This window comes from Cottoperca gobio, chromosome 22 (assembly GCF_900634415.1).
Source record: "Cottoperca gobio chromosome 22, fCotGob3.1, whole genome shotgun sequence".
NCBI classification, from domain to species: Eukaryota; Metazoa; Chordata; class Actinopteri; order Perciformes; family Bovichtidae; genus Cottoperca; species Cottoperca gobio.
The window spans coordinates 13,245,908-13,266,917 of NC_041376.1; the positions used below are offsets into that span (position 1 = coordinate 13,245,908).

At 42.3% G+C, this 21,010-nt stretch overlaps 2 protein-coding genes across 2 annotated transcripts in view; both read right to left on the bottom strand.

Annotated features, from left to right (window-relative positions):
• Positions 1-347: 347 nt before the first annotated feature.
• kbtbd11 (kelch repeat and BTB (POZ) domain containing 11) lies at positions 348-5,545 on the bottom strand. The gene is made up of 2 exons (XM_029461063.1): positions 4,791-5,545; positions 348-4,200 (listed from the first exon to the last, which is right to left on the bottom strand). The coding sequence occupies exon 2, from the start codon at positions 4,103-4,105 to the stop codon at positions 2,234-2,236; it is 1,872 nt and encodes a 623-aa protein (XP_029316923.1). The 5' UTR covers positions 4,106-4,200; positions 4,791-5,545; the 3' UTR covers positions 348-2,233.
• A 1,442-nt stretch (positions 5,546-6,987) lies between these two features.
• arhgef10 (Rho guanine nucleotide exchange factor (GEF) 10) overlaps positions 6,988-21,010 on the bottom strand; it is a 50,954-nt gene continuing 36,931 nt past the window's right edge. Inside the window, exons 26-30 of the mRNA XM_029461101.1 lie at positions 18,009-18,151; positions 15,929-16,103; positions 9,599-9,721; positions 8,506-9,027; positions 6,988-7,857 (exon numbers count right to left, since the gene is read on the bottom strand). Of these exons, the coding sequence (XP_029316961.1) occupies positions 8,522-9,027; positions 9,599-9,721; positions 15,929-16,103; positions 18,009-18,151 (947 nt within the window). The 3' untranslated portion in view covers positions 6,988-7,857; positions 8,506-8,521. The remainder of the gene's footprint in view (positions 7,858-8,505; positions 9,028-9,598; positions 9,722-15,928; positions 16,104-18,008; positions 18,152-21,010) is intronic.

A 21,010-nucleotide genomic window follows, 5' to 3' on the forward strand; every position in this document is an offset into this window, starting at 1 on the left:
ATTGTAATTAAGAGCTCCATCATCATGTGAATACGCTCATAGATGGGAATATTGTCCTTTTTTGTCATACTAATGTTCACATTGCTTAAACTCATACAGCCTACTGTCATGGAATTTCCCTTGAAGTAATACTATGAATATTACATACATTTATGAGCAAGGAAAATACAGCCAACTGAGTTCTTAAATGTTTGATTGGACATGAGCTCATGTTGGCACGCAGTATTACTGGCTGCTGTTACAGTCAGTATCCATTAGGTGGCAGCTCTGTTTCAGGTATGGCAGACGAGCCAAACGATTACAGCACTTCCTCCACATGCTGAAGACATATTCAGAAAACCAGATCATTTTCAGACACAGAATATTTTTATTTATTTTTAAGCACTTAGTTCTGACTGAAATACATTATCCAACCACTTATTTGTTAGCCCACTCCATATGCTTTGAACAGGAAGCCTAACATTGCATTACTTTACTGTCCATCACAGCAGCAAATCCAAAAAAAACCAAATCCATACAAAAATTCACAAAAAAAAATACAGATGCCAGCCAGCGAAATATGAAAAACCACATCCATTTTGTCCTAGTCACATTGACTGCCTGGAGACATTCCTACAAACATTATCAAAAGCAATTTGTTCCAAGAATATATCAACATTAGCTTCCATACAAAACTCCCACTGTTTTGCTGCAGCATCAAAACAAATACTGTGAAATGTCTAAAAGAAGGAAATTTAATGCAACATTGGTGTTAATGTGCACTGATGCAAGAAGAGCGTGGGTTGTTAGTGTCATGGCAGCAGGATATCTTGTTTGTGGAGGGCAGTGTTCACTGTAGTATCTTGACGTGACCTTAAGGGTGGGCCGGCCTTTGTCACGGAAGAAAACCTGCAAACACTTGAACCTTAAACGTGAGTCTGTAGCTGTCGAACACATACAGGGAAAGAAAGATTAGAGATGCATCTGAATGGCTTGCTTTCCCCTCAACTTCTCAGAAAGTGCGAATTTCCTCTTACAAAAACAACTATTGCTTTAGTTTTTTGAACTGGACTGTGGCAAAGTCTGTGGAACACGTTTTCATAAGGAACTTCATTCACAGAAGATGTGAAAATATTTGACAGTTTTGATCGTTTCATTTGAGCCTGACGGAATTGTTATTCATCTTTGGCAATTGTGCTTAATGTATGACCTGTGAGACCCGTGAGTATGCACTATACGCAAAATAGCATATTCTGAATCCAAAAGTAAATATTTATGTACTTAAATCAGTTCAGTTTGCAATAATTAAAAATAAAATCTGAAGCGTCAACAAGATTGTTTATAGATACTGAGATGAAATGCGCAATTTGCTTTGACTGAAAAAGGTCCCTTGAATTACGAGAGGTACAGCTTTCTGTTTAGTTTTTCTGATACCCTTTTACTTATTATAATTTGACTTTGATTCAAAGGTTTAATTCAAACAGGTAGAGCTGCAACGATTTGTGGATTACTCCATCAACAGAAGATAATCTGCAACTAAGTAAAAATGGCAAACCTTTGCTTTTTCCAGTTTCTCAAATGTGAGGATTTGAGGCATTCCTTTTATAATGTATAGCAACAGTTAACCAAACATCTTTGGGTTTTGTACTGTTGGTTGTATAAAACAATGTGTCGGGGTGTGGGAAATTATTACAGGCCCTATTTAAAAGAATACTTTAATCCTTCCAAGTCAGATTTGCATTATAATATAACTATTAAAATAGCCTTACAGCAGACCTGTATATTCTCACATTTGCATAGAACCTGTGTTGCATCGTTCATAAGGCGCACTACGACTGCTTCCATTCTTTTTGTTATACAACTTTCAACAAAACACTTGTTTTTGTCACCAGTCAACTAGTAAATATGCTCTAAATAAAATCTATGCTAACTACAAAAGTGCACCAAACCAAACTGAACACAGGAAATACACAAAATTACCTACAGTCACCATGTCATTATCTACAGTCGGATACAAATACTGTTGCATTCATTCTCCTCTAAAAAAGAAAATCCTTTTAAGGCCTGCAGACACATTAAGTTGCCATGCAAATACACACATTCCATTGGAAGCAGGCAATGAGACACTGAGATAGAAAGCTGACATTGAAGAGTGTATATAAGGTCTTCTGCTTATTCCAGTTTCGCTAGGACACATTTATTGTGCTATTCTGGATCACACACACACTCTCACACACACACACACACACACACACTATGTAACTTTTTCAGGCTTTTCAGGCAAAGTGAGAACAAAAGGAAAAAGAACGCCTTTTGCCTCCAGAGGCGCCCTCAGCGGCTCCTCGACAAAGAAGGCGTTCTCTTCCTCCACTACAAACTGAAGAGTCTGGCTCTTGTTCACACAGTAGATGCAGTTTCCGATGACGGCGCACCTGAAGGGTAAATGACTTCCAAGCCTCTGCGATGCGCAATCGTGCCACATTTTCACTATGCTGTTGTACTTAAACACGGTGATCCCGTGCTCGCGGTTGACATCGAAGCGGTAAATGAAGCTTTTGAAGTCCACCATGTCGGTGGACTTCTTCCTGCTGTTGTTGAAGGGGCACTCCTGCCACTCGTCCCGCTTCGTGTCGTACTTAAGGAGGCGGTAGAAGAGGGAACCTCCCGAAACGTAAAGTTCTCCACTGCAGGTCGTGGCTTCGTGGGCCACTGCGAAGGCTCCCTTGGGCAAGGGGGCCACCGAGGTCCAGCGGTCCATGCGAGGGTCATATTTTTCCACTGTAAACAAACATTCCCCTCCAATGGCGTACAAGTAGCCATCCATTGACACAAGCTTAAGCTGGGCACGAGCTTGGGTCAGAGGTTTGACCTCGGCCCAGCGGTTGGTTATAGGGTTGTAGCAGAAGACCTTGTCTGAGACCTTGCCTTTGTCCCCGTAGCCCTTAATCCCCCCTGCCACAAACAGGTAGTTATACATGGTGCAGATCCCACACCCTTTAGTGTTTATGTCCTCGGGCATCGCAGTTAAAGGTCTCCAGTCATTTGCTGTTTCGTTGTAGAAGTAAATCATATGATCCTCCTCCAAAGAACCAACCGACAACGGGCTCTGCGGTCGGCTGCCACAGCGACTGGGCGGCCGGCTCCCAACACGATCAAACACGTCATTGATCTCTGCCACCATCAGAGTCTGCCTCCCATCCATTCTCTTCTTCAGAATCAGATCCCGCTCAGATCCATTCAGGCGCCCGTACGCAGCGGGGTCTTTGAGGATCTGAAGGAAGTTGTCGCTCATGAATCCGTAAGCAGTTTCCTTCAGTTCATTGAGTCGCTGCTTTTTGGCGATGGTCAGGATCTCGTAGCAGTTCTCTGCAGTGATTTGTTCGGACATGGAGTCCATGGCGGCCTGGACGGCACAGGGCATCTGGAGGATTTTAGCCCCTGTGATGACATCGACAACATTGCCCTTGCAGACATTCATCTGAGAAGTGTAAACATAGTCTATTAATGTAGACAAAGTCTTGTAACTCAATCCCTTCACTTTCAGGATGTCTCGTGACAGCCGCGCTTTGAAGTAGTCGCTCTTCTCTGCCAGGACAGACTTGTGAGCGTTGATCTTCTGCCCGCCGACTTCGATGACTAAATCAGGCTCTTTTTGAGTCTGAGTATATTCAGCTTCCTGGCCGCTGTCCCTGTGCTCGAGGTTCGATTTTAGGACTGACCAATCAGTTTCCTGTTTGGCTTGACTGGGCAAGCAAACGGAGGAATCTGCACTGTAAGACATTTTAGCTCTGGCGCCATTGTGGGTTTCACTGCTTGCACAATTCTGGTGCGGAGTTCCCTTATCATTGGAGAGGAGAAACTGATCAGCTCTCAAGATGTACGAGCCGATTGCTTTCTGACGGTCGATGAGGTTATTCTCCATCCGTTTTCCATCCAGTAGGTATTCCTTCTCAAACACCGTAGGAGGAGTGAAATCCTGGTCTTCCTGCAGGAATCCTTGGACATAATCTGGACACAAATTCCCATCTTCGTCAGGAGGTGTGACGAGGTCAGGGTTCACGGCGTGGAGGATGACATCAGCCTCTATAGTGATAGCCCCTCCTCCCTGCCTGCGACCCTCGTTCATCTTGCCGTACTCACTCGTGATGGGAGACTGCGCCTTCGCCGATCATGCTGAGTGGATGGAGAGACAAACTTGTGACTGTACTCCTCTCTGTTCACCTACATGGGGCAAAACAGGAAAGGAATTTAACCAGGCAATGAAGGAGGGAAAAAGAGAGTCTTGAGGCTGCAAATACTTTTTGTATTCTCTAAGGGGCGCCCTTTCTCTAAAAACAAAAAGCTTGGAAAAATTGAAATGTAAAGGAAAAAATGGCTTTGCCAACTATGCTGTGGAATACACTCCTGTATGAATATGTAATCAATGGAGTCAAACCAACTGCAGCTGCACTAATGTGCAGCTTAATAAAGAAACCGAAGCAATCTCAACATGCAGCTTCTTGTGGCTGTAAACTGCATGACCTGCTGCAATAATCACCCTGCATGTTCATTATTTGTGGTAATCTGGAGTCATTCAGAGCGCATGCGCAAATGGTGTTGCGCTGATGGAAGAATTAATCTCTAGTATGACTGGGAAAGGGCGTTTGTAATCATATCAAAACTCTTGTCTAACTCGTTCCCCGATCATGTCGGACAAACGCCAAGAAAACAGTTCATTTGGTCATATCAGGAGGAAATCATTGTACGTACGTGTAATTTAAATCAAAATAGAATCCACACATAAGGATATAAAACAGCGTAATGTGACCTACCTGTGTGTCCTCGCTGTGATCAAACAGCTCGGCACCAGCAGTCTCCCTCCACAAAGCTCAGTTACGTAAGGCAGGCGCAATCCTGATGAAGCAGCCAGACTGTATGCTCCCCTCCTGCATGAGTTTACTTATACCGACAAATCCAGCTGGTGTTTCCCATCCGCTCACATTTTATCCATCGACCCTCTCAACTGGTTGTTCCACGGGATCAGGTCAGTGGTGGGGGCGAGGCAGGCAGAGAGGGACGACCACACAGTCCTTTCAGGTCGCACCTCCTTCAGATCAGCGCGTCGCCAACTCATTCACTCCGGAGGAAGTGGAGCGAGCTGCCGTGCACGTTCAGCGTCTTTCCCTGCAGGAAGCTGGAGCTGTCCAGCGTGGGCAGCGGAGGTACTAGCTCTGGGACCTGCTCGGACTCTGATTTTTGTTGTCTTTTTTTTTTTTTTTTTTACAGTTGACTACAGTGAGGCGGTCATCATTGATCTAAACCACGCCCCTTCCAGTCGGTATTAACCCTACACCCAACAGCAGGAGCACGAGGCTCCATCTGTTCACACACACCATTCCTACACATCACCCCTGTGCTGGGTACCACGGTGGGTGGGTGGGGGATTGGAGGTCAGGGGATTGAATATATGGGAAATCCCCCTGCTCACTCACTCACACACACACACACACAACACACACCCTGAAACAAATGTTATCATAAAAAGTCTGACCCTGTATGTAAAATAACCCTATAAAATACAACACATTCAAATATTGCAGTGAAAGTACACATTTAAATACAATTAAACACCAGACTCTAAGCCCCTAAAGGGATTTTACATTAACAAAACATCTAAATCTAAATGTCCCATTAGCAGACTCCAGCTGTGCATGAGACAGTTGATCACAATATGTGTAGAACTGATCGCCCTCTAAAGTTAAGCGTGAGTGTAAACTTAATGCAATACTCACATGAGTCACACTTTCCTTTTGGAAATGATCCAACATCCTTTCTGACGGACTCCTTCCTCAGACATACAGCCTGAACGAATAAAGAAGCAGCATTCGCCATATTTGTGGAGTAAAATCAGTAATGATGCGAGGGGAACCTTGGAATTGGAAAGGTTTGTGTTTCAGTGATGAAACAGGCACACGAGGCATATGCACTAAACACGTAAAAAGGCCTGATTAGAAATAGCACAACCTCACAGCAGACGTTTTGTATCCAGGGTCTAGAACACCTCCACAGTGGAGATTTAACAACTGGCCTTCACATACATACAAACAGAGGGGAGCCACCACACAATAATCAGCCCGTGAGATTAGAGGCCATTCAGCGGGGGGGGTTTTAATGCCAGATATTGTGAGAACAAAGACTCGCTGAAGACTGATACACAAAATGAGCAGTCTCCATGGAAACGCCAGGGTCAGAGGGAAAACAAAAGATTTCCAGTTGCAGAGCGAGACAAACCGATAACTGGGTATTAACTTGGTTGGTACAGTGAGACTGAGGCGTTGTCTTGTTTTACTTGTAGTTAATAAATACAAGCCAGTATTCAGTTACAGAAGTTAAATATTATCTCAGGTTCTACAACCAAAAAAAAAAAAATCAGCTCAGATAATATTTGGGATAAACCCAGGGTGGCGTGGATTGTAGCATGGGAACATCTTCAACCTAAAATCATCTTATCTATTTTTGTTAGAACTGACAATGTAGTGAAGCATCGGTTGTGCAACTGTGAACGTGGGCGCTGAAAGAAAGAAAAAGTCTTGACCCTCTCCGTTCGGCAGCAGGAGAAATGAGCAGTGAAATCCCGGAAGAGCTGTGTGAGGCTCAGTTCCTGTGGCCCCTCAGGCACATTGCTAGTCCCAGCATGTACTGATGGCTGCACACAAGCAGAGTGGAGTCGAAGTACAAGGTTAGTTTGAGACCAGAGGAATAGGCACATGAACACTTTTTCCTCCCCTGGTATAAATATAACATAAATCCTTTAGCTTTAGCCAGATTCTTTACCAAAATGCTAACTCCTTTGCGTTATATTGTTAAGATGGAAGTTTTCCAAAATTGCAGAAAAGTTGCCACAAAGTCGATCCAGAAAGAGAGTCAATTCATTTAAACTACCTTTAGAAAACACGTTTAAATAAGTTTAAAATGCTCACTAACACTCACAGACCTGCATGCCTCCTTTGAATGATGAAATACACAAGGTTGCTCAATAAAGCAGTTTATAAATTTGTTAATACATATTACAGAAGTACATACAAAATTGTGACAAAAGTATAAAGCTTTTTTCTTTTTTTAAATATTCTTATGTGAGACAAGAAGATACATTGAGGGGAAAACAATCTTTCCTGGTGATAACAACTCTTTCATGCCTTTATGAAGAGAAACCTGGCCAGCCAGGGGTTCTCATCAAGACTTCCCAAACTAATCCAGTCATCAATATTTCACCTCTTTATCGATCCCTTGTGTCTGTTGACAGAACGGTGATAGCACCAAGCTGGTCCAACAGTAACAGGATTTGATTCCATATAAACACAGAACCGTTCTCTGACCCCTAAACAACACATGTAATCCTGAGTTGTCATAATTCATATTTACAACTCTGGCCACGACTAATGATCTAAAATCCTGGCCAAAACGTAATCCTAATCTTAATAAAACCTTTATGTAACAGATTCAACCCCATGGTCACTTTACACGCCTTTCAAAACAGGACAAAGTGATTTGAATACTGCAGTCATACACAGTGAACTGGTGTGCCACAAACACTGGAGAGTAATGTGTTAGCCATGTTACACAACAACAACCTTGTGAGAGGGTGAAAGTAAAACCCTTTCAGTGTGTTCAAACAAGCATATCCTTAACAAGTACAGTATATCCTTTGACTGGTCTGTAGGGTGTTGTTTGCTCCGTCGAGCATCACGATTGAGTGGTTATATTGATCCTTTTGTGGTAGGAGACATCATTAGAAACATCATGGGAGTATTGTGGAGCGCTTGATGCACTCCTGGTTTCAGTTTTGATTGATCCCAAATACTCGGTGAAGTGAAACAACAGATCTCGTTCTGCTTTAACCTGAATGACAGAAAAGAGACGGAGAATGTAGATACGATCCTCATACTGTGGACGTTTTAAGGGACAAAACTAAATATATAAATACATAACTAATTACATATTTAAATGCTCAAATGAATTAATAATTATTTAATTAAATTCTTAATTGTCACCCTAAATAAATCACAAATTCATTTAGACATTAAATATATACATTTTAAATGTATTTGTGTATTAATATTTTTTTTGTCATTTATATATATATATATATATATATATATATATATATATATATATATATATATATATATATATATTTACACATGTATATTTATTTATTCTTTCGTATATTAATAATTCATTAACTAACTTAATCATTTATTCACACATTTATTTATGTTTAGAATTTATGTATTTATGCATAGTTTAACTTGCTGCAACAAAATAAAAAAGTCTGTCAACTTCCTCCATAAAGTTTATATATTTAATGTCTCATTTATTTATGGTGACGATAAGCAATTAAACTACATAATTATGTATTTATTTAAGTATTTAATCAATCAGTTATGTTTTTATATATTTAGTTTTGGTCCTTAAAACCCTCCATATTATACAAGTAAGCAAATACATTTTCTACTGGTTGTTAATAAAATATTATTTCCAACATACTGAAGGGCTTTTGGTGTCACATGTTGAGTAAGGGGATCTGCCAGATCATGATGGTCGAGGTGGTGTCGTCATGGCGAGACTGTTTGGTCTTTTTGTTGACCCTGCGGTGGCCCAAACCTCCAGACACCACCAGCAAAGAGCTGACATCCACCTTGCTGGCCCGGCGACCCCTCTGGTGATGGGCCGGGTCGTGGAGCATGTCATAAAGGGCGCCGTCCTCTGGCCCGTGCTCCAAGGAGCCCTGGGATGGTGCTAGGGAGCCGCAGGACGAGGAGGACAGGGAGTCCTGGAGAGCCATGGTAGTGCAGCCTGCCTCTCCCAACCACACGCCCCGTCCCTGAGGGGGAGTCAGGGCTGAATCTGACGGGGGCTGCGTGTTCTCCCCATCATCTGTCTCTGCAGGCTGGACTGAGGTGGGAGGGGTGGAGGATGGCGGGCCAGAGGCCCGATTACACACTGCAGCAGCCACGCTGAGGAACTTGACTGGACCGCTGTGAGCGTGTAAGGACACCATACCCCGACCTGACAACAGAAACAGCCACTGTAATATAGTCTGGATATATATCACCTGTACACGTAAAGTAAAAGGGATATTCCCCAGTGTTGGATTTTGCTGTCTGACCTGTAAAGCTAGAAATGTAAATGTGAAAACAAGGCACATTTGTAATCTTAGAAATCGTTTCATTTCACATATTTTTTATTCAGTTTGATTTCCTTTTCTTAAATAGCCAGGTTCAACTTTTCTAACAAAATAGGCAAATTATCCTACTAATAATACGATGATACTGCTTCTCCAGGATTCTTGGTTTCAGCCGCAGCTAACCACTACAGCTACAGTAGTGCGCACTGACGTAAGCTCTGTATGGCTCCGTCAATAGCGTGAGTGGTTTTGTTAATGTACGGGAATTTAAAGAAAACCACATTTATGAATGATCAAAGGGTCGGATTCAGCCCACAGCTGCCAAATGAATAGGCCTCGTTTAAATGATTAATCAATTGAACTAAATCAACTAATTATTGATGAAAAGAATCCTTAGTTGTAGGTCTATCTGTGAGTACATGAATATGTGATGGAGTAATGTTTCAGTGTTACCTGTGACTTTGGGGATCCCCTGCAGTCTGGGGACAGAGAGGGCCACAGTCACCCCCAGGTTGGTCCCTACCAGCAGCAGACCATGACACACCAGCAGGCTGCTCACTGACACTCTCTGGCTCCCTATGGACAAATACAGAAGCATAACATTTGTTTAATCTTGCATACATCAGATTCAGCTCGTAATACTGAGAGACGCAGCTGACGAATGTTTCTTGGTAAACCTCCCTGAGAGATTTACAGTGTCAAACTGTTAGACCTCACACAGATGCCCCGTGCTCATGTGTATCCTGGAAAATCAGAGAATTGCATAGTTTCTAGGCCCTTGAATACAGTGTGGTGCGCGGGAGGGAGGGAGGTGTATCTTTTCAGTGGGCGGGGGCATTTCTGCAGCGACGATGTTCAAAGGTTATTTGTCTCCAGGGCAACGTAAAGAGGAGCCTGGATAAAAGCAGCTCTTTTCAAGCGTCTGAACACAGAAAAATGCAAACGCTTTGAGTCAAACAAACACACACAAAAGTGTTTTGTTGCAGAATGAGTGAAGCGTAATGCTGTAATTAAGCAAGGAGCTCTGGCTCGGAGGCAGCTACCAACAGGACAGTCTGACCGGACCTTTCCCTTCCCTCCTGGTCAGAAACATCACTGTGATGCCACTTTGGACTGTCGACGCCGGGATTGTTAGTTTAACGGCTCCCTTCAGCACACATGGCAATAAAAGCAGGCTTGCTGACAGCTTGCTGTGTTGGGTGACTTATTATGTCGAATTTGGCACTCATCTCAGACCTTCCCCACACGGGAGCTTTGTCAGGAATAAGCAGTGCAACAACTGATATCTACAAAGACATTTTTATCATCATTTCTTTATGGTTGTAATAAGAATCTGGGGTTTTGCAAAAACAGTCTTTTTGGTCCTGCTATGTGGGAGGCGAGACTGTCATGAGTCATTACTGCTGTAACAGCTTGACTTGAATTTCCTCCCTCAAAGTAATCCTCTTGGGCTTTAGGGAAAATGACTGCCAGTCTCTTTTGCCTGACCCCCCTCACTAGAGCTGACCCCTTGCATGGGGCACACACACGCCATCCTGCCATACTTACAGGAATTGTGCCAGATAGGCAGGCAGGTCCAGTTGAAGTCTGGGCCCTGAGTCCAGCCCACATGTGCTTCTAATGAGGGCCCAGCGTTAGCAGAAACACACAGACTGCTGGTCGGGGGCCTTGCTCAACTTCCTCCTTTCATAATATTTGGAGTTCCCCACCCAGAGGGTGAACTAAAATAAACCCAACGTGAACGTCAACACGGCCCGGCTCTGGCCCTGATCCTACACCAGAGCACCACTTTGATCTGCACTTAGTCCTGACAACCAACAGCAGGAGGGCGGAGCGAATCCCAAACATTACAATAATACACTGCATCAGTCTAGAAATAGCTTCCATCAGCACAAATTCAGTCTCTATCTCAAGAAGCTACGCCATCGTTCTAAATTACTCCTACGTCCTAAATTCACTCACACACACATTATATGATACAAACACAAATTCTATCATTTGCATCATTGAGAGAGAAACGTTTCGGGTGCTGTATTTCTATGAGATACACTAAGAGCCATGTGTACATCTCTTTCAGGATGTATTCAGTAACGACAGGCATTAACATGCTGATGTCTAGCAGGTTAATGTTTACCATGATCCATTTTAATTTAGCTCATCAGCGAGCTTACATTTCATAAAGATAGGATCAGGGGGTCATCTATATGATTATAATTCATTGTGAGGGGGAAACACATGTAAACGTCATGGTGGGGCGAGGGGGAAGATCACGGGGATTCATCCTGTGGGGACCATGAATGTCTGGTATTTACCTTTTTTGGCTCAGTTGTTAGTCAGTGAGTCCAACACTTCACTCCATATCTCAATAAGGATGAGATGAATTTTTATCAAATTTTATCCAGAAAGTGAATTTCTCATGCACCGTGTCCCTCGCTGATCATGAGGAACAATCTGAAATGTTTCCATGAAGAAGCTCTCATGAAGACAAGTTTGAACTGGAGCTTCTTTACATTGCAGCTACCGTGTGTCATCCCGTCCTATCATGTCATCACAATCCTCGTATCGCTGAGAGAGTGGATGTTCACTCAGAAATAAGCATCTTATCCGCGTTGGGATTGTGCAACAATGGTGGCGTACAAACAAAAGGATAGCTGGAGGTGTTATTTACTGACCCCCCCCTGATGTTTGTTTTCCATTAGGCCATGCATGGCTGAGTATATAGGTCACAGAGCAGCAGACAAAGGCAGACGAGACCCTCAGCACAGCAGCCAGCCACCGTCCTCTGAGACATCACCGCGGTGCAGGCTGCTTTGCTGGAGGACGACTGTATTTTTAAGTGCTTCTCTCTATTATTACATTTGAACTGTATTTAAACTTTACTTTTTCTTTAATATGAGCACTTTATCACTATTTTACAGCCTTTGGGCTTGTCCTGATGTGGATTCCTTGTCCAGCTGCACTTTGGAAAAGAGATACAGTGAGACTCAGCTGGTCCCAAAAAGGTTCAATAAAATAAATCCATCAATTGGGAGATCAAAAGTGCATTTCTATTCGCATGTCTAACGCAGAGGACTATATGATCAGTTCAAGACATGGGAATGTGGAGAGAAAGTAGTATGTTTATACTGCACAATACCGTAATTATCACCCAATTAACTGCTAATACCACTAAATTACTCTTAAACATGAGCCGCATAGGATTCTTTAATAAACACTAGCTTTGCGTTACAGTGAAAATGACTGCTATTACAGCATATTAACTTGCCGTTTGTTTAGCACTTGGATAAGGAACTCCTGTCTGCAATGAGGGGAGTTAGCAGAATTGCTCCAACATGCATGAACATGAGAAGGATGAGGTCCTGCATTCATCACTGCACCATTTAAAGAGGCATTCACACCGAAGACAACGCCCCACGTCTCCGATTGTCAGCCTGATTGTGTGTTCTGTGGACAAGCCCAAATGGAATCTGTAATGCACTATAAATCCCTTGATAATGTGGACTTCCTGTAAGAATAGGGAATCAGAGATCAAATGTCAGAACAATGTCACTTCTTGTCATTTTCTGCTAATCTGATATTATTGTTAGATTGTGTGTTCATAAATGAACATTAATGGAGCTCAGAATTGCAGATGAAAGAGGCATCACACTGACTCCGGCGCATCGATTGCAGGCGGTGACTCCTGTTTAAACAGTTTGGTTGGCAGTTCCAATTACATCAGAGTTTGTGCAGAAACAGCACATTTTTTGGTCTCATTCTGTTCCACAGCACCAGCCGGCGATGATAAGCGCCGCCGTGGAGCGTTCTGGAAAAGCACAGATCACAACAGACCACAGAAAGAGCAGCAGACAGGTGGACTTCATGCAACTGCTTCGTTCTTAAAAAACGTTTGACTTCCATGCTAACTGACAGTCCTGGGACCCAAATACTGTTATCAGAGGAAGTGAGCTCTTAACGGCGAGGCCCAGAGGATGAAAGCCTTCATGTGTTGTGTTCTGTCCCAGTACCGGCTTCCTCTGCGGTTGCATGGATCCTATTAGCTAATATGGGCAGTGAGGACACGAAACTGCTTTTATCATTCACATCTGTCTGACAAAGAGGCCTTCTACTTGTAACTCTAAACACTGCATATCAGAGTGAGATCCACAATATCAAGTTAGTGCAGATACTCCAAGCAGAATCACATGTTCACATTTAGGCATTTCCTTAAGGAAACTTGTGTTTGTAAATTCAGTGTTTGTTCTGTTGCCAGTTCTGTTCATAAATAGGTTTTCTCTGCAGACGGTGCAGTAATGCTGCTAACCATGGTGCCACATTCAACCACTTGTAGTCATGGATACTAAAAGCTGCGAGGGGATTGTTCTTTTCTTGCAGTTTATATACAAGCCTTCACAGCATTGGATTCGTAGCTGCTCCAACAGCTAAGTGGTATTTAAAACCATCTCCCAACAGCTAATTACATGAGATCTGACATTCTGCTGGTTAATAAATGCAGCTTGAAGTGCCTGATGAAGAGAGCTAACGAAGAGATGTTACACAACCTCCACACATTCTCTTTTGTCATTTTGCTAAATACTTCTGATGCCTTTCCAAATGTTCTAGATACCTCGTGGCGATAATAGAGAAGTCCCTCTGAAAACAAAACGTGCGCACGGTCTCGGCCGAGCTGAGCTCAGCACAGCTAATGATGCTGAAGATGCGATCGCGCAGAACAACTGCAGGCTAGTCGTTAACTGTATCCACAATACACACACACAGATGAAACCGCAGATGTCATCACAAAAATCTAAACTCAGATCAAAACATAATTTCATAATCAAATCCCAGTGCAGTCAATAGCAAGGCAATGAGTCGATTGTAAGAAGAAGAAAAAAGCTTTTCAAACTTCCAACATAACAAAGAATGCTACAAGAAACGCCCGCCAAACCACAGTTGTCTGCATTACTCCGCATGGAGGAAAAAGAGATTGAACGCAGCAAATTCTGACTTCATACAGACAGAAGCAATCACCAAGAACCCCCTCAATAAAACTATAATCATCCTAATAGGCTATGTGTTTCTGGGTCAAGCTGATGTAACGCAGCAGATTACAAGATCTGAAGCAGCAGCAGGCCGCCGCGATGCCTTCAGCCTGGGACGACAGTCACTCTAACAGTCATTTGGTTTGACCACGACAACGTTTGGCTTAAACACACATGGCAGGAAACTGTTTCACAACCAACTGCAACACACCGACTACAATATCATCTACTGTGATGACGACAATTGCCGTGGTAACAAAACTAATGTCTTGACAAACATTTGCTCCCCTCATCTCGAGACCAATCGTCCTTGAAATATGGCTCCTTTGTCTCGCCTCTGACGCTGTTCTGCAGATATTACAACCTGCTAATGACAGGTTTACATCTGCAGTGGCTTACACAGTCAGAGATCAAAGGTGAGCCATTATGGTGGAATGATGTAAGTACAGTATAATTGCTCTACAAAGCAGGAATAAACCACTGTTCTCATGTCAACCCGCAGACACTCCTACATTGTTGTTTATGTTTAATCTACACGGGTGTGGTTTTATCTGTCATAACAGTTCATATTTAGTGGAGAAAATGTTATTTCTGCTTTTTAAGTGATTTATTAACACCAAAGAAAACTCTTGATCTTTGGTACCATTAACGTTTCAGATATCTGGATAATGTTATTTTATGCTGAACTCTATTAGCCCAGATGGAAATATGCACTATATTCCAATGTGATGTAATATTTCATGTCTGTTGTTTGGCCACTCATCAAAAGGCTGTCCCATTATTTGTTTTCACAAGTGTTACACGCCTTCCAGAGCAAACCAAGTTTCCCTAAATATGACTTGATGGGTCAAAAGTTTTTGTTACGCAACTATGAATAGAGACAAAATGAGAGGTTCCTGATTCACTGTTTAGACTAAAGGAGGACGAGAGCATGACAAAGCTGCCATAACAAGAGCTGTCTGGAGGAGCGCCACACTGATAGCACTTTGACAACATTAGGTCATTATAGGACCTGCATCACAGTCCACAAGTCCACTGGGCTGTATCTGAATAAGTATGTTTGACTAGATGATCACAAGATCGGATATCAAAAGACTGAACTATTTTCTTTGCTGTTCTTCGTCAGACAGTTTGACTCTTTAAAAGGTTTTAGTCTCAGTGAGGCGTACAGGTCACATTACTGAGTGACACAGCAGGACAGGCAGAGAGGACTGACAAAGGCAGCGGTTGTTGAAGTGGTAAAGGTGGTAAGAACACAGAATCAGCATGACAGCATGTGTGGGACCTCAAGGCTCCAGATTTTCTTTAACCACCTACAAGTAAGGAAAGTATCAGCAGGTCAAACAGGCAGCTGATGTTTGTGTGCTTAATGTTTTTCAATGAACAAGTTAAACCTCCAGGACTGTCGTGGTTACTTTGGAGATGGAACGAGAAGATCCCAAGCAGATTGTATTTGTCCAAGAAAGACAAACAGTAAAACAGTAGAACAAAGCAATTTAGCAATGTAGCAATGTAGGCGGCCTAAATTCTGTCTTTGCTACGGAATATTTGCACTATAAACTTGGACGTTACTAAAAATCTTTTACAAATCTGTTAATCGGCAAAATAATTGACCATGGAAAGGCGACTTTTTCTCCAAACAATCCATACTTACCTCATTGTGTGATGACTAAGAGCCTTGAAAAGCCTAATGCTATTCCCAGTTATTCAAATATTTAGAAATATAACACCAGTCTAGAAATGACAGTTACGTATGTCTTACCAGGCAGTGTATTGTGGACAGGTGTGGCAATGTTAATGTCCTGCAGGTGCTCCAGGGTCTCGGTGTGGAAAAGGCGCAGAGTGGAGCCGGAGCTGAAGGCGATCCAGATGCCCACCCCGGCCACAACCATGTGGGACACCACCATGCCCTCTTCCTGGTGGGCCTCCAGCTGCTTCTGGATGTGGGAGACAGGACTTAGACGTTACCTACTGCGCATTGACAAGAAATCCAGCCTGAGGGAGGATGTCTCTAGCCAAAGTAACAAATAATGAAAGGGTGTTCCTTACTCTTTAAAACGTGTTCAGCATCAAAACGCACCAAAGTGGTATTTGCATGCTGTTTAATGTTCTGTAGCTGATGAGCTGTTAATTACATGATTGCCAGTTAATTAGTTATATAGCCTGCAAACTGAGGTTAGCAGTGCACTTTTCCCCGGTGAATGTTTGTTTGAGGTCTCGTTCAAGGAGCTAAAGTGCAGGAGCCTCTAGCTCGAAGTCTTGAATCTTAAGTCATCTGGGTTTTTAAATTCTGTGGCTCTTTGTGTTGCCCGTCTGCCTATGAGAGAACGCTTACGTTAGAAACATGCAAAAGACTGTTGCACAACAGCACTGTATACTGATTTGTTATGGACATTTTTAAAACCAGGCTAAACTTGACAGTAGCTACAGGGTGTGTTTTCTGTGTGTGACTACAAACTAGAAAGAACTATTTGAAATGTTTTCCATAACTCTTCATGTGCCTTTCTTTCATTAGTGTAACAAGAACATGTTGTTATATGTGCAGGGTGTCATTTTGAATTCTCTGTGCTTGGAGACCAATAAACTGGGCTTTTTCCATCACCGCTGGTTACATAATCTCACCAAACATTGCTTTACATGTAGGTGGAGTTATATTTGGCGAAGGAGAGTCCATTCACAAGTGTCAGTACAGGGTTCTGATAACATGTGGTGATGCAGGGGCATGAAATGTAAATGTGACGTCCTGCATTTAGTCTGGCACACACTTTAACCATTGTCATTCATAATGCATCTACCTTTGATTAATTATTTATTAAGTATTTATTTAAATGTGTAATTTCTTTGTATCCGTCTCAGCACTTCCTCTCTGTCTCTCTCCACTGTTTCACTTACAGTCACCTCTCTGCACTAACTGTAAGTCCTCAGTGAGGAAAAGAGAGCGAGACAGGCAGGTGGTCCAACATAATGAGCTTAATGAGGCTAAACAGATTATTACCGAGTGCATGTCACAGGAACGTTACTATTCCCGTACCCATGGCAGGTGCTTCCATTTCCTTAACCAGGCCAGAACACACACACACACACACACACACACACACACAGGGAATACCCCCCATATTTCAGGATATGGAAAGAAGAAATCCGAGGGAGGGAAATGAGGCACCTTCATCAACTAGAGACAGAGCTGCAGTTTACACCGACTGCTTCTTGGGAAATCTCCTTAACAACAAATAAATCCACACTCAAAACTTACCTCTGCTCTTAACTTTCCTACGAGGGTTATTTAAATGACAGTTATCTGCTAAACTGCTCTGTATGGAAGCCCTGAGGGGCAAGCGAGAAGAAATCAATTCTGGTCTACATCTGATCAAAAAAAAAAAAATTCTTCTGTGTTTATGCAACGCTATGAACAAAGACAAAATGTTATGTTATGACTTAACAGGTGAAAAGGTTTTTGTAAGTCTTTGTTGTTGTAATACTTATTCCAACCACAAGAGGCTAAAGCCATCTCTTCCCCATATTCTAAATAGGACTAAAACCATTCCTGTTTGTAATGTTATAAAACTTGCTAACACACTTACACACACACACATACATTGTGTTTAGAGCACAGGAAATTCTCAAAAACTCAAACTTTTATTTTCACAGACACCCTGGCAAACATTTTTCTTTTTCACCTGTTCTTAAGTCTAACACAGGAAAGAAAACTATTTAGATCATAAAATGGATCACAAGAATGAGTTTTTCTCACTTGCCACTCTCAGGGCTTCCTGTAGGTCTGTTTATGATGTAGACATGGTATGTGATAGTAACCTTACGTTATCAGAGCTAGATTTACGTACCTCTACGCAGTGTGTGTGGGTGCTGATGATGAAGATCTGTCCACCTGATGAAGCCCAGAGGTGCTCCTCCACAGCCAGCATGGCCTTGACTGGGAGGACTCCCAGTTTCAGCACTGTAGGCTTCTCACAGCTCCACAAACCATCTGGAACAAAAACAATACTTGCATTGAAGTACTCAAACAGATAAACAATAAGCATTTCACAAAATACCCTATGAACAAAATGCAGTATATATGCAAATATAGAATAAACATATATTCGCTAAGGATCTGAAATCTAATAAAGTTGCATTCTGGTGAAACACAAGCTATAATAATGAAATAAATTATTCTACTGATATTATTGTTTTCTCTTCTGCAATGTAAACCTCCAGCACTTTTCCATGTAATAATTAAAGAAGAATGGTTTAAATTTAAATGGAAGAAACAGTAATAGACCCTCTGTCTTTATAAGTGTCGCCTATAAAGGTCATCTGCATTTATGACTGTTAATGCTGGTGGATTGGCCATTGATGGTTTTCACAGCCTTCACTATGAATATAGATGGACTGCGAGGCATTAGTCAGAGCTGAGCTCTATCCCACATACACCTCCTACACACTCGGTTCTACATGTGCTCGGGCACTTACAGTGCCAGCTTGACTGCAATGAAACACCCCATGCAGTGCCTTTATAAATATCAACACAATTACATTTCTGCAACCACTATATTCACTAGACTTCAAATCCATGTCAGAAAATGAGAGCAAACGTAGGCTTGTTGGACAGAATTTATTTTCTATATTTGATCAATTTTAGACACAAACATTGCAAGGTACGGAAGCACTGAGAGGCAAGAGAGATTTCTTTTTATTGTGATCCAAATCTGATGTAAATTGTTTTCTATCCTGTGTTGATTGCTAACACACATTATGTGTCCCTTGTGTTTAGAGTGAACAGAGAAAATAAATCTCACCTGGAAGAAAACATGAATGCTTTTAGTCCTATTTGAAATATGGGGTAGTAATGCACTTCGGCCTCTTGTGGCCAAATTGAGTATTACAACAACAAACAGTTTTTCACGGATGAAAAAACTTTTAAGGAATTTACAAAGATTATCCTGGTAAATCCTTCTTTACAATTAAGATCAGACTTAGAAAATGCATCACCACAATCTTGTTTCTGTCTCTCGACTCTCAGGACTTTCATAGAACCAGTAATTTTTTACTGGCATGTACTTTTAACTATAAGGGCCTTGTGTTGAATAGAGACTTCATTTCCTCTAGATACCACACTCCCTTAGCTAATCTAGGCCAGGAAGTGAATAAGGCCTCACCAATAGTGTTTGTTAAGAGAAGGCACAAAGGCGGCTATTGAAGGCAGAGGTGCCACGCAGGGAGAGATGTTCTTTCAGAGGTACAGTAATGACTGGGGAAGTACGGGTAATCTCCCACTAAAGGGGCTAGGTGGGATTAGCTTTCCAGTAATGCTCTGTGTATATTATTGTACGAATCATACTGTGTAGGTAGAAGTACATGAGGAAAAGAAAAGAGGAAAAGAAAAGGAGCAGTGGAGAAAAATAATAAGAAAATACAGGATTGCCAACTTGCAGTGTTATGTAAGTCTGCCCACACCTCACTTCTTAAACTGTAGCATTCCTTCAGCTGCAACAAACCACTCATCACAGTGTGTGTGCACCAACAGCAGCAGACAAACCAGACAGTGAGCGCTGATTAAAAAAAGCCAATCATTTTTCATATTCTGACAAAGCTGCAGCAAACAACAAATAACGCCGAACGCTCCCAACAGGGAAAAGTAACTGATGCAGGATGGCAGAACGAACGAGAACAGAGTTTATGTCCTGACAGTCTCGCTATGACGTGTGACCTTTGCCGAATCATTGCCTCCTTCTTTCTCCATCTCTCATGCAGTCAGTCACAAAAGGAAATGGCAAGCATGGCAGAATGAGGCTGACTGTCCAGCTTCAGACACACTGCATCTACAGCAGGACAGCATTTCCATGCAAGATATGTCAGCACTAAGGGCTTTATAAACAAAGTCGTTCTTTCTGATGTCTCGTCACTATTCACTGTGAGGGTCCCCTTTGATCAGCCGACAGTTTAACCTCCAAGGATAAGCCGATCATTTTTCCAATTCTGCTTGCTTTCTTCGCTGCAATGTAAACCGTGGGTCTACTTTAAATGCTAATGGTTTACAGGCAGAGCTTTTCACCGTGATTGAGTACTTGAGCAGCATTACAATGGGGACTCAGGGAACAGTTTCCCTACCAAACTATGCAGGATGACTCATCCTTTTATCATCAGGCGTAATGTTCCAGTGACAGTGACAGAGCTGTTGATGCCATACAAATCAGATTCAGAAGATCTAGGGCCAGGATTTTCTTCTGGGGATTCATTTGACACACCAGTGGTGACGATCGACTGAAACTGTTGGAACATTCAGTTCAACAGAGGCCAACGCTGGCATACTCTGTGCCAGTGTCTAATAATTGGTGTGTGGAGAATAAAGGGGGGGGGTGGGGGGAGAGAGGTGACACGTGCATCATAACACAGAGTAGTCCTGAACATTCCTGAACAGTTGCATACATTCACTATGTTTCTGCCAGGCAAACCGTCACTCCGCTGTGGAATAAGTGAGAATAGTTTTCCTCCTGTGTTTCTGTCCTCAGGCTATCTTCCAAATTCTTTCTGTTTCTACCTTTCTCTAGCACACACACGCTTAAGAGACCAGCTTTACAGAACAACAAAGGTGGGAATTGAGCAAGGACACTTAAAGGTTCTTCCTTGTAGATGTTGGAACAAACGGGTGCATGGAGAGGACTGAATATGTGTGACTGAGGTTTGTAAAACACGCCTTTAGCAATGGTGGCATCACAGGATAGTGATAGCAACCTAACAGCCAAGAAATACAAGGAGTCTTAAAAAACTCAAAAATACAAGCACGCAGTTAATAGCGTATAACCGTATATTTACAAATAAATCACCCAAAAGGTAGAAAGTGTGA

Excerpts from the sequence above, each read along its gene's own strand:
- kbtbd11 (XM_029461063.1), bottom strand. The coding sequence starts at position 4,105 with ATGAACGAGGGTCGCAGGCAGGGAGGAGGGGCTATCACTATAGAGGCT.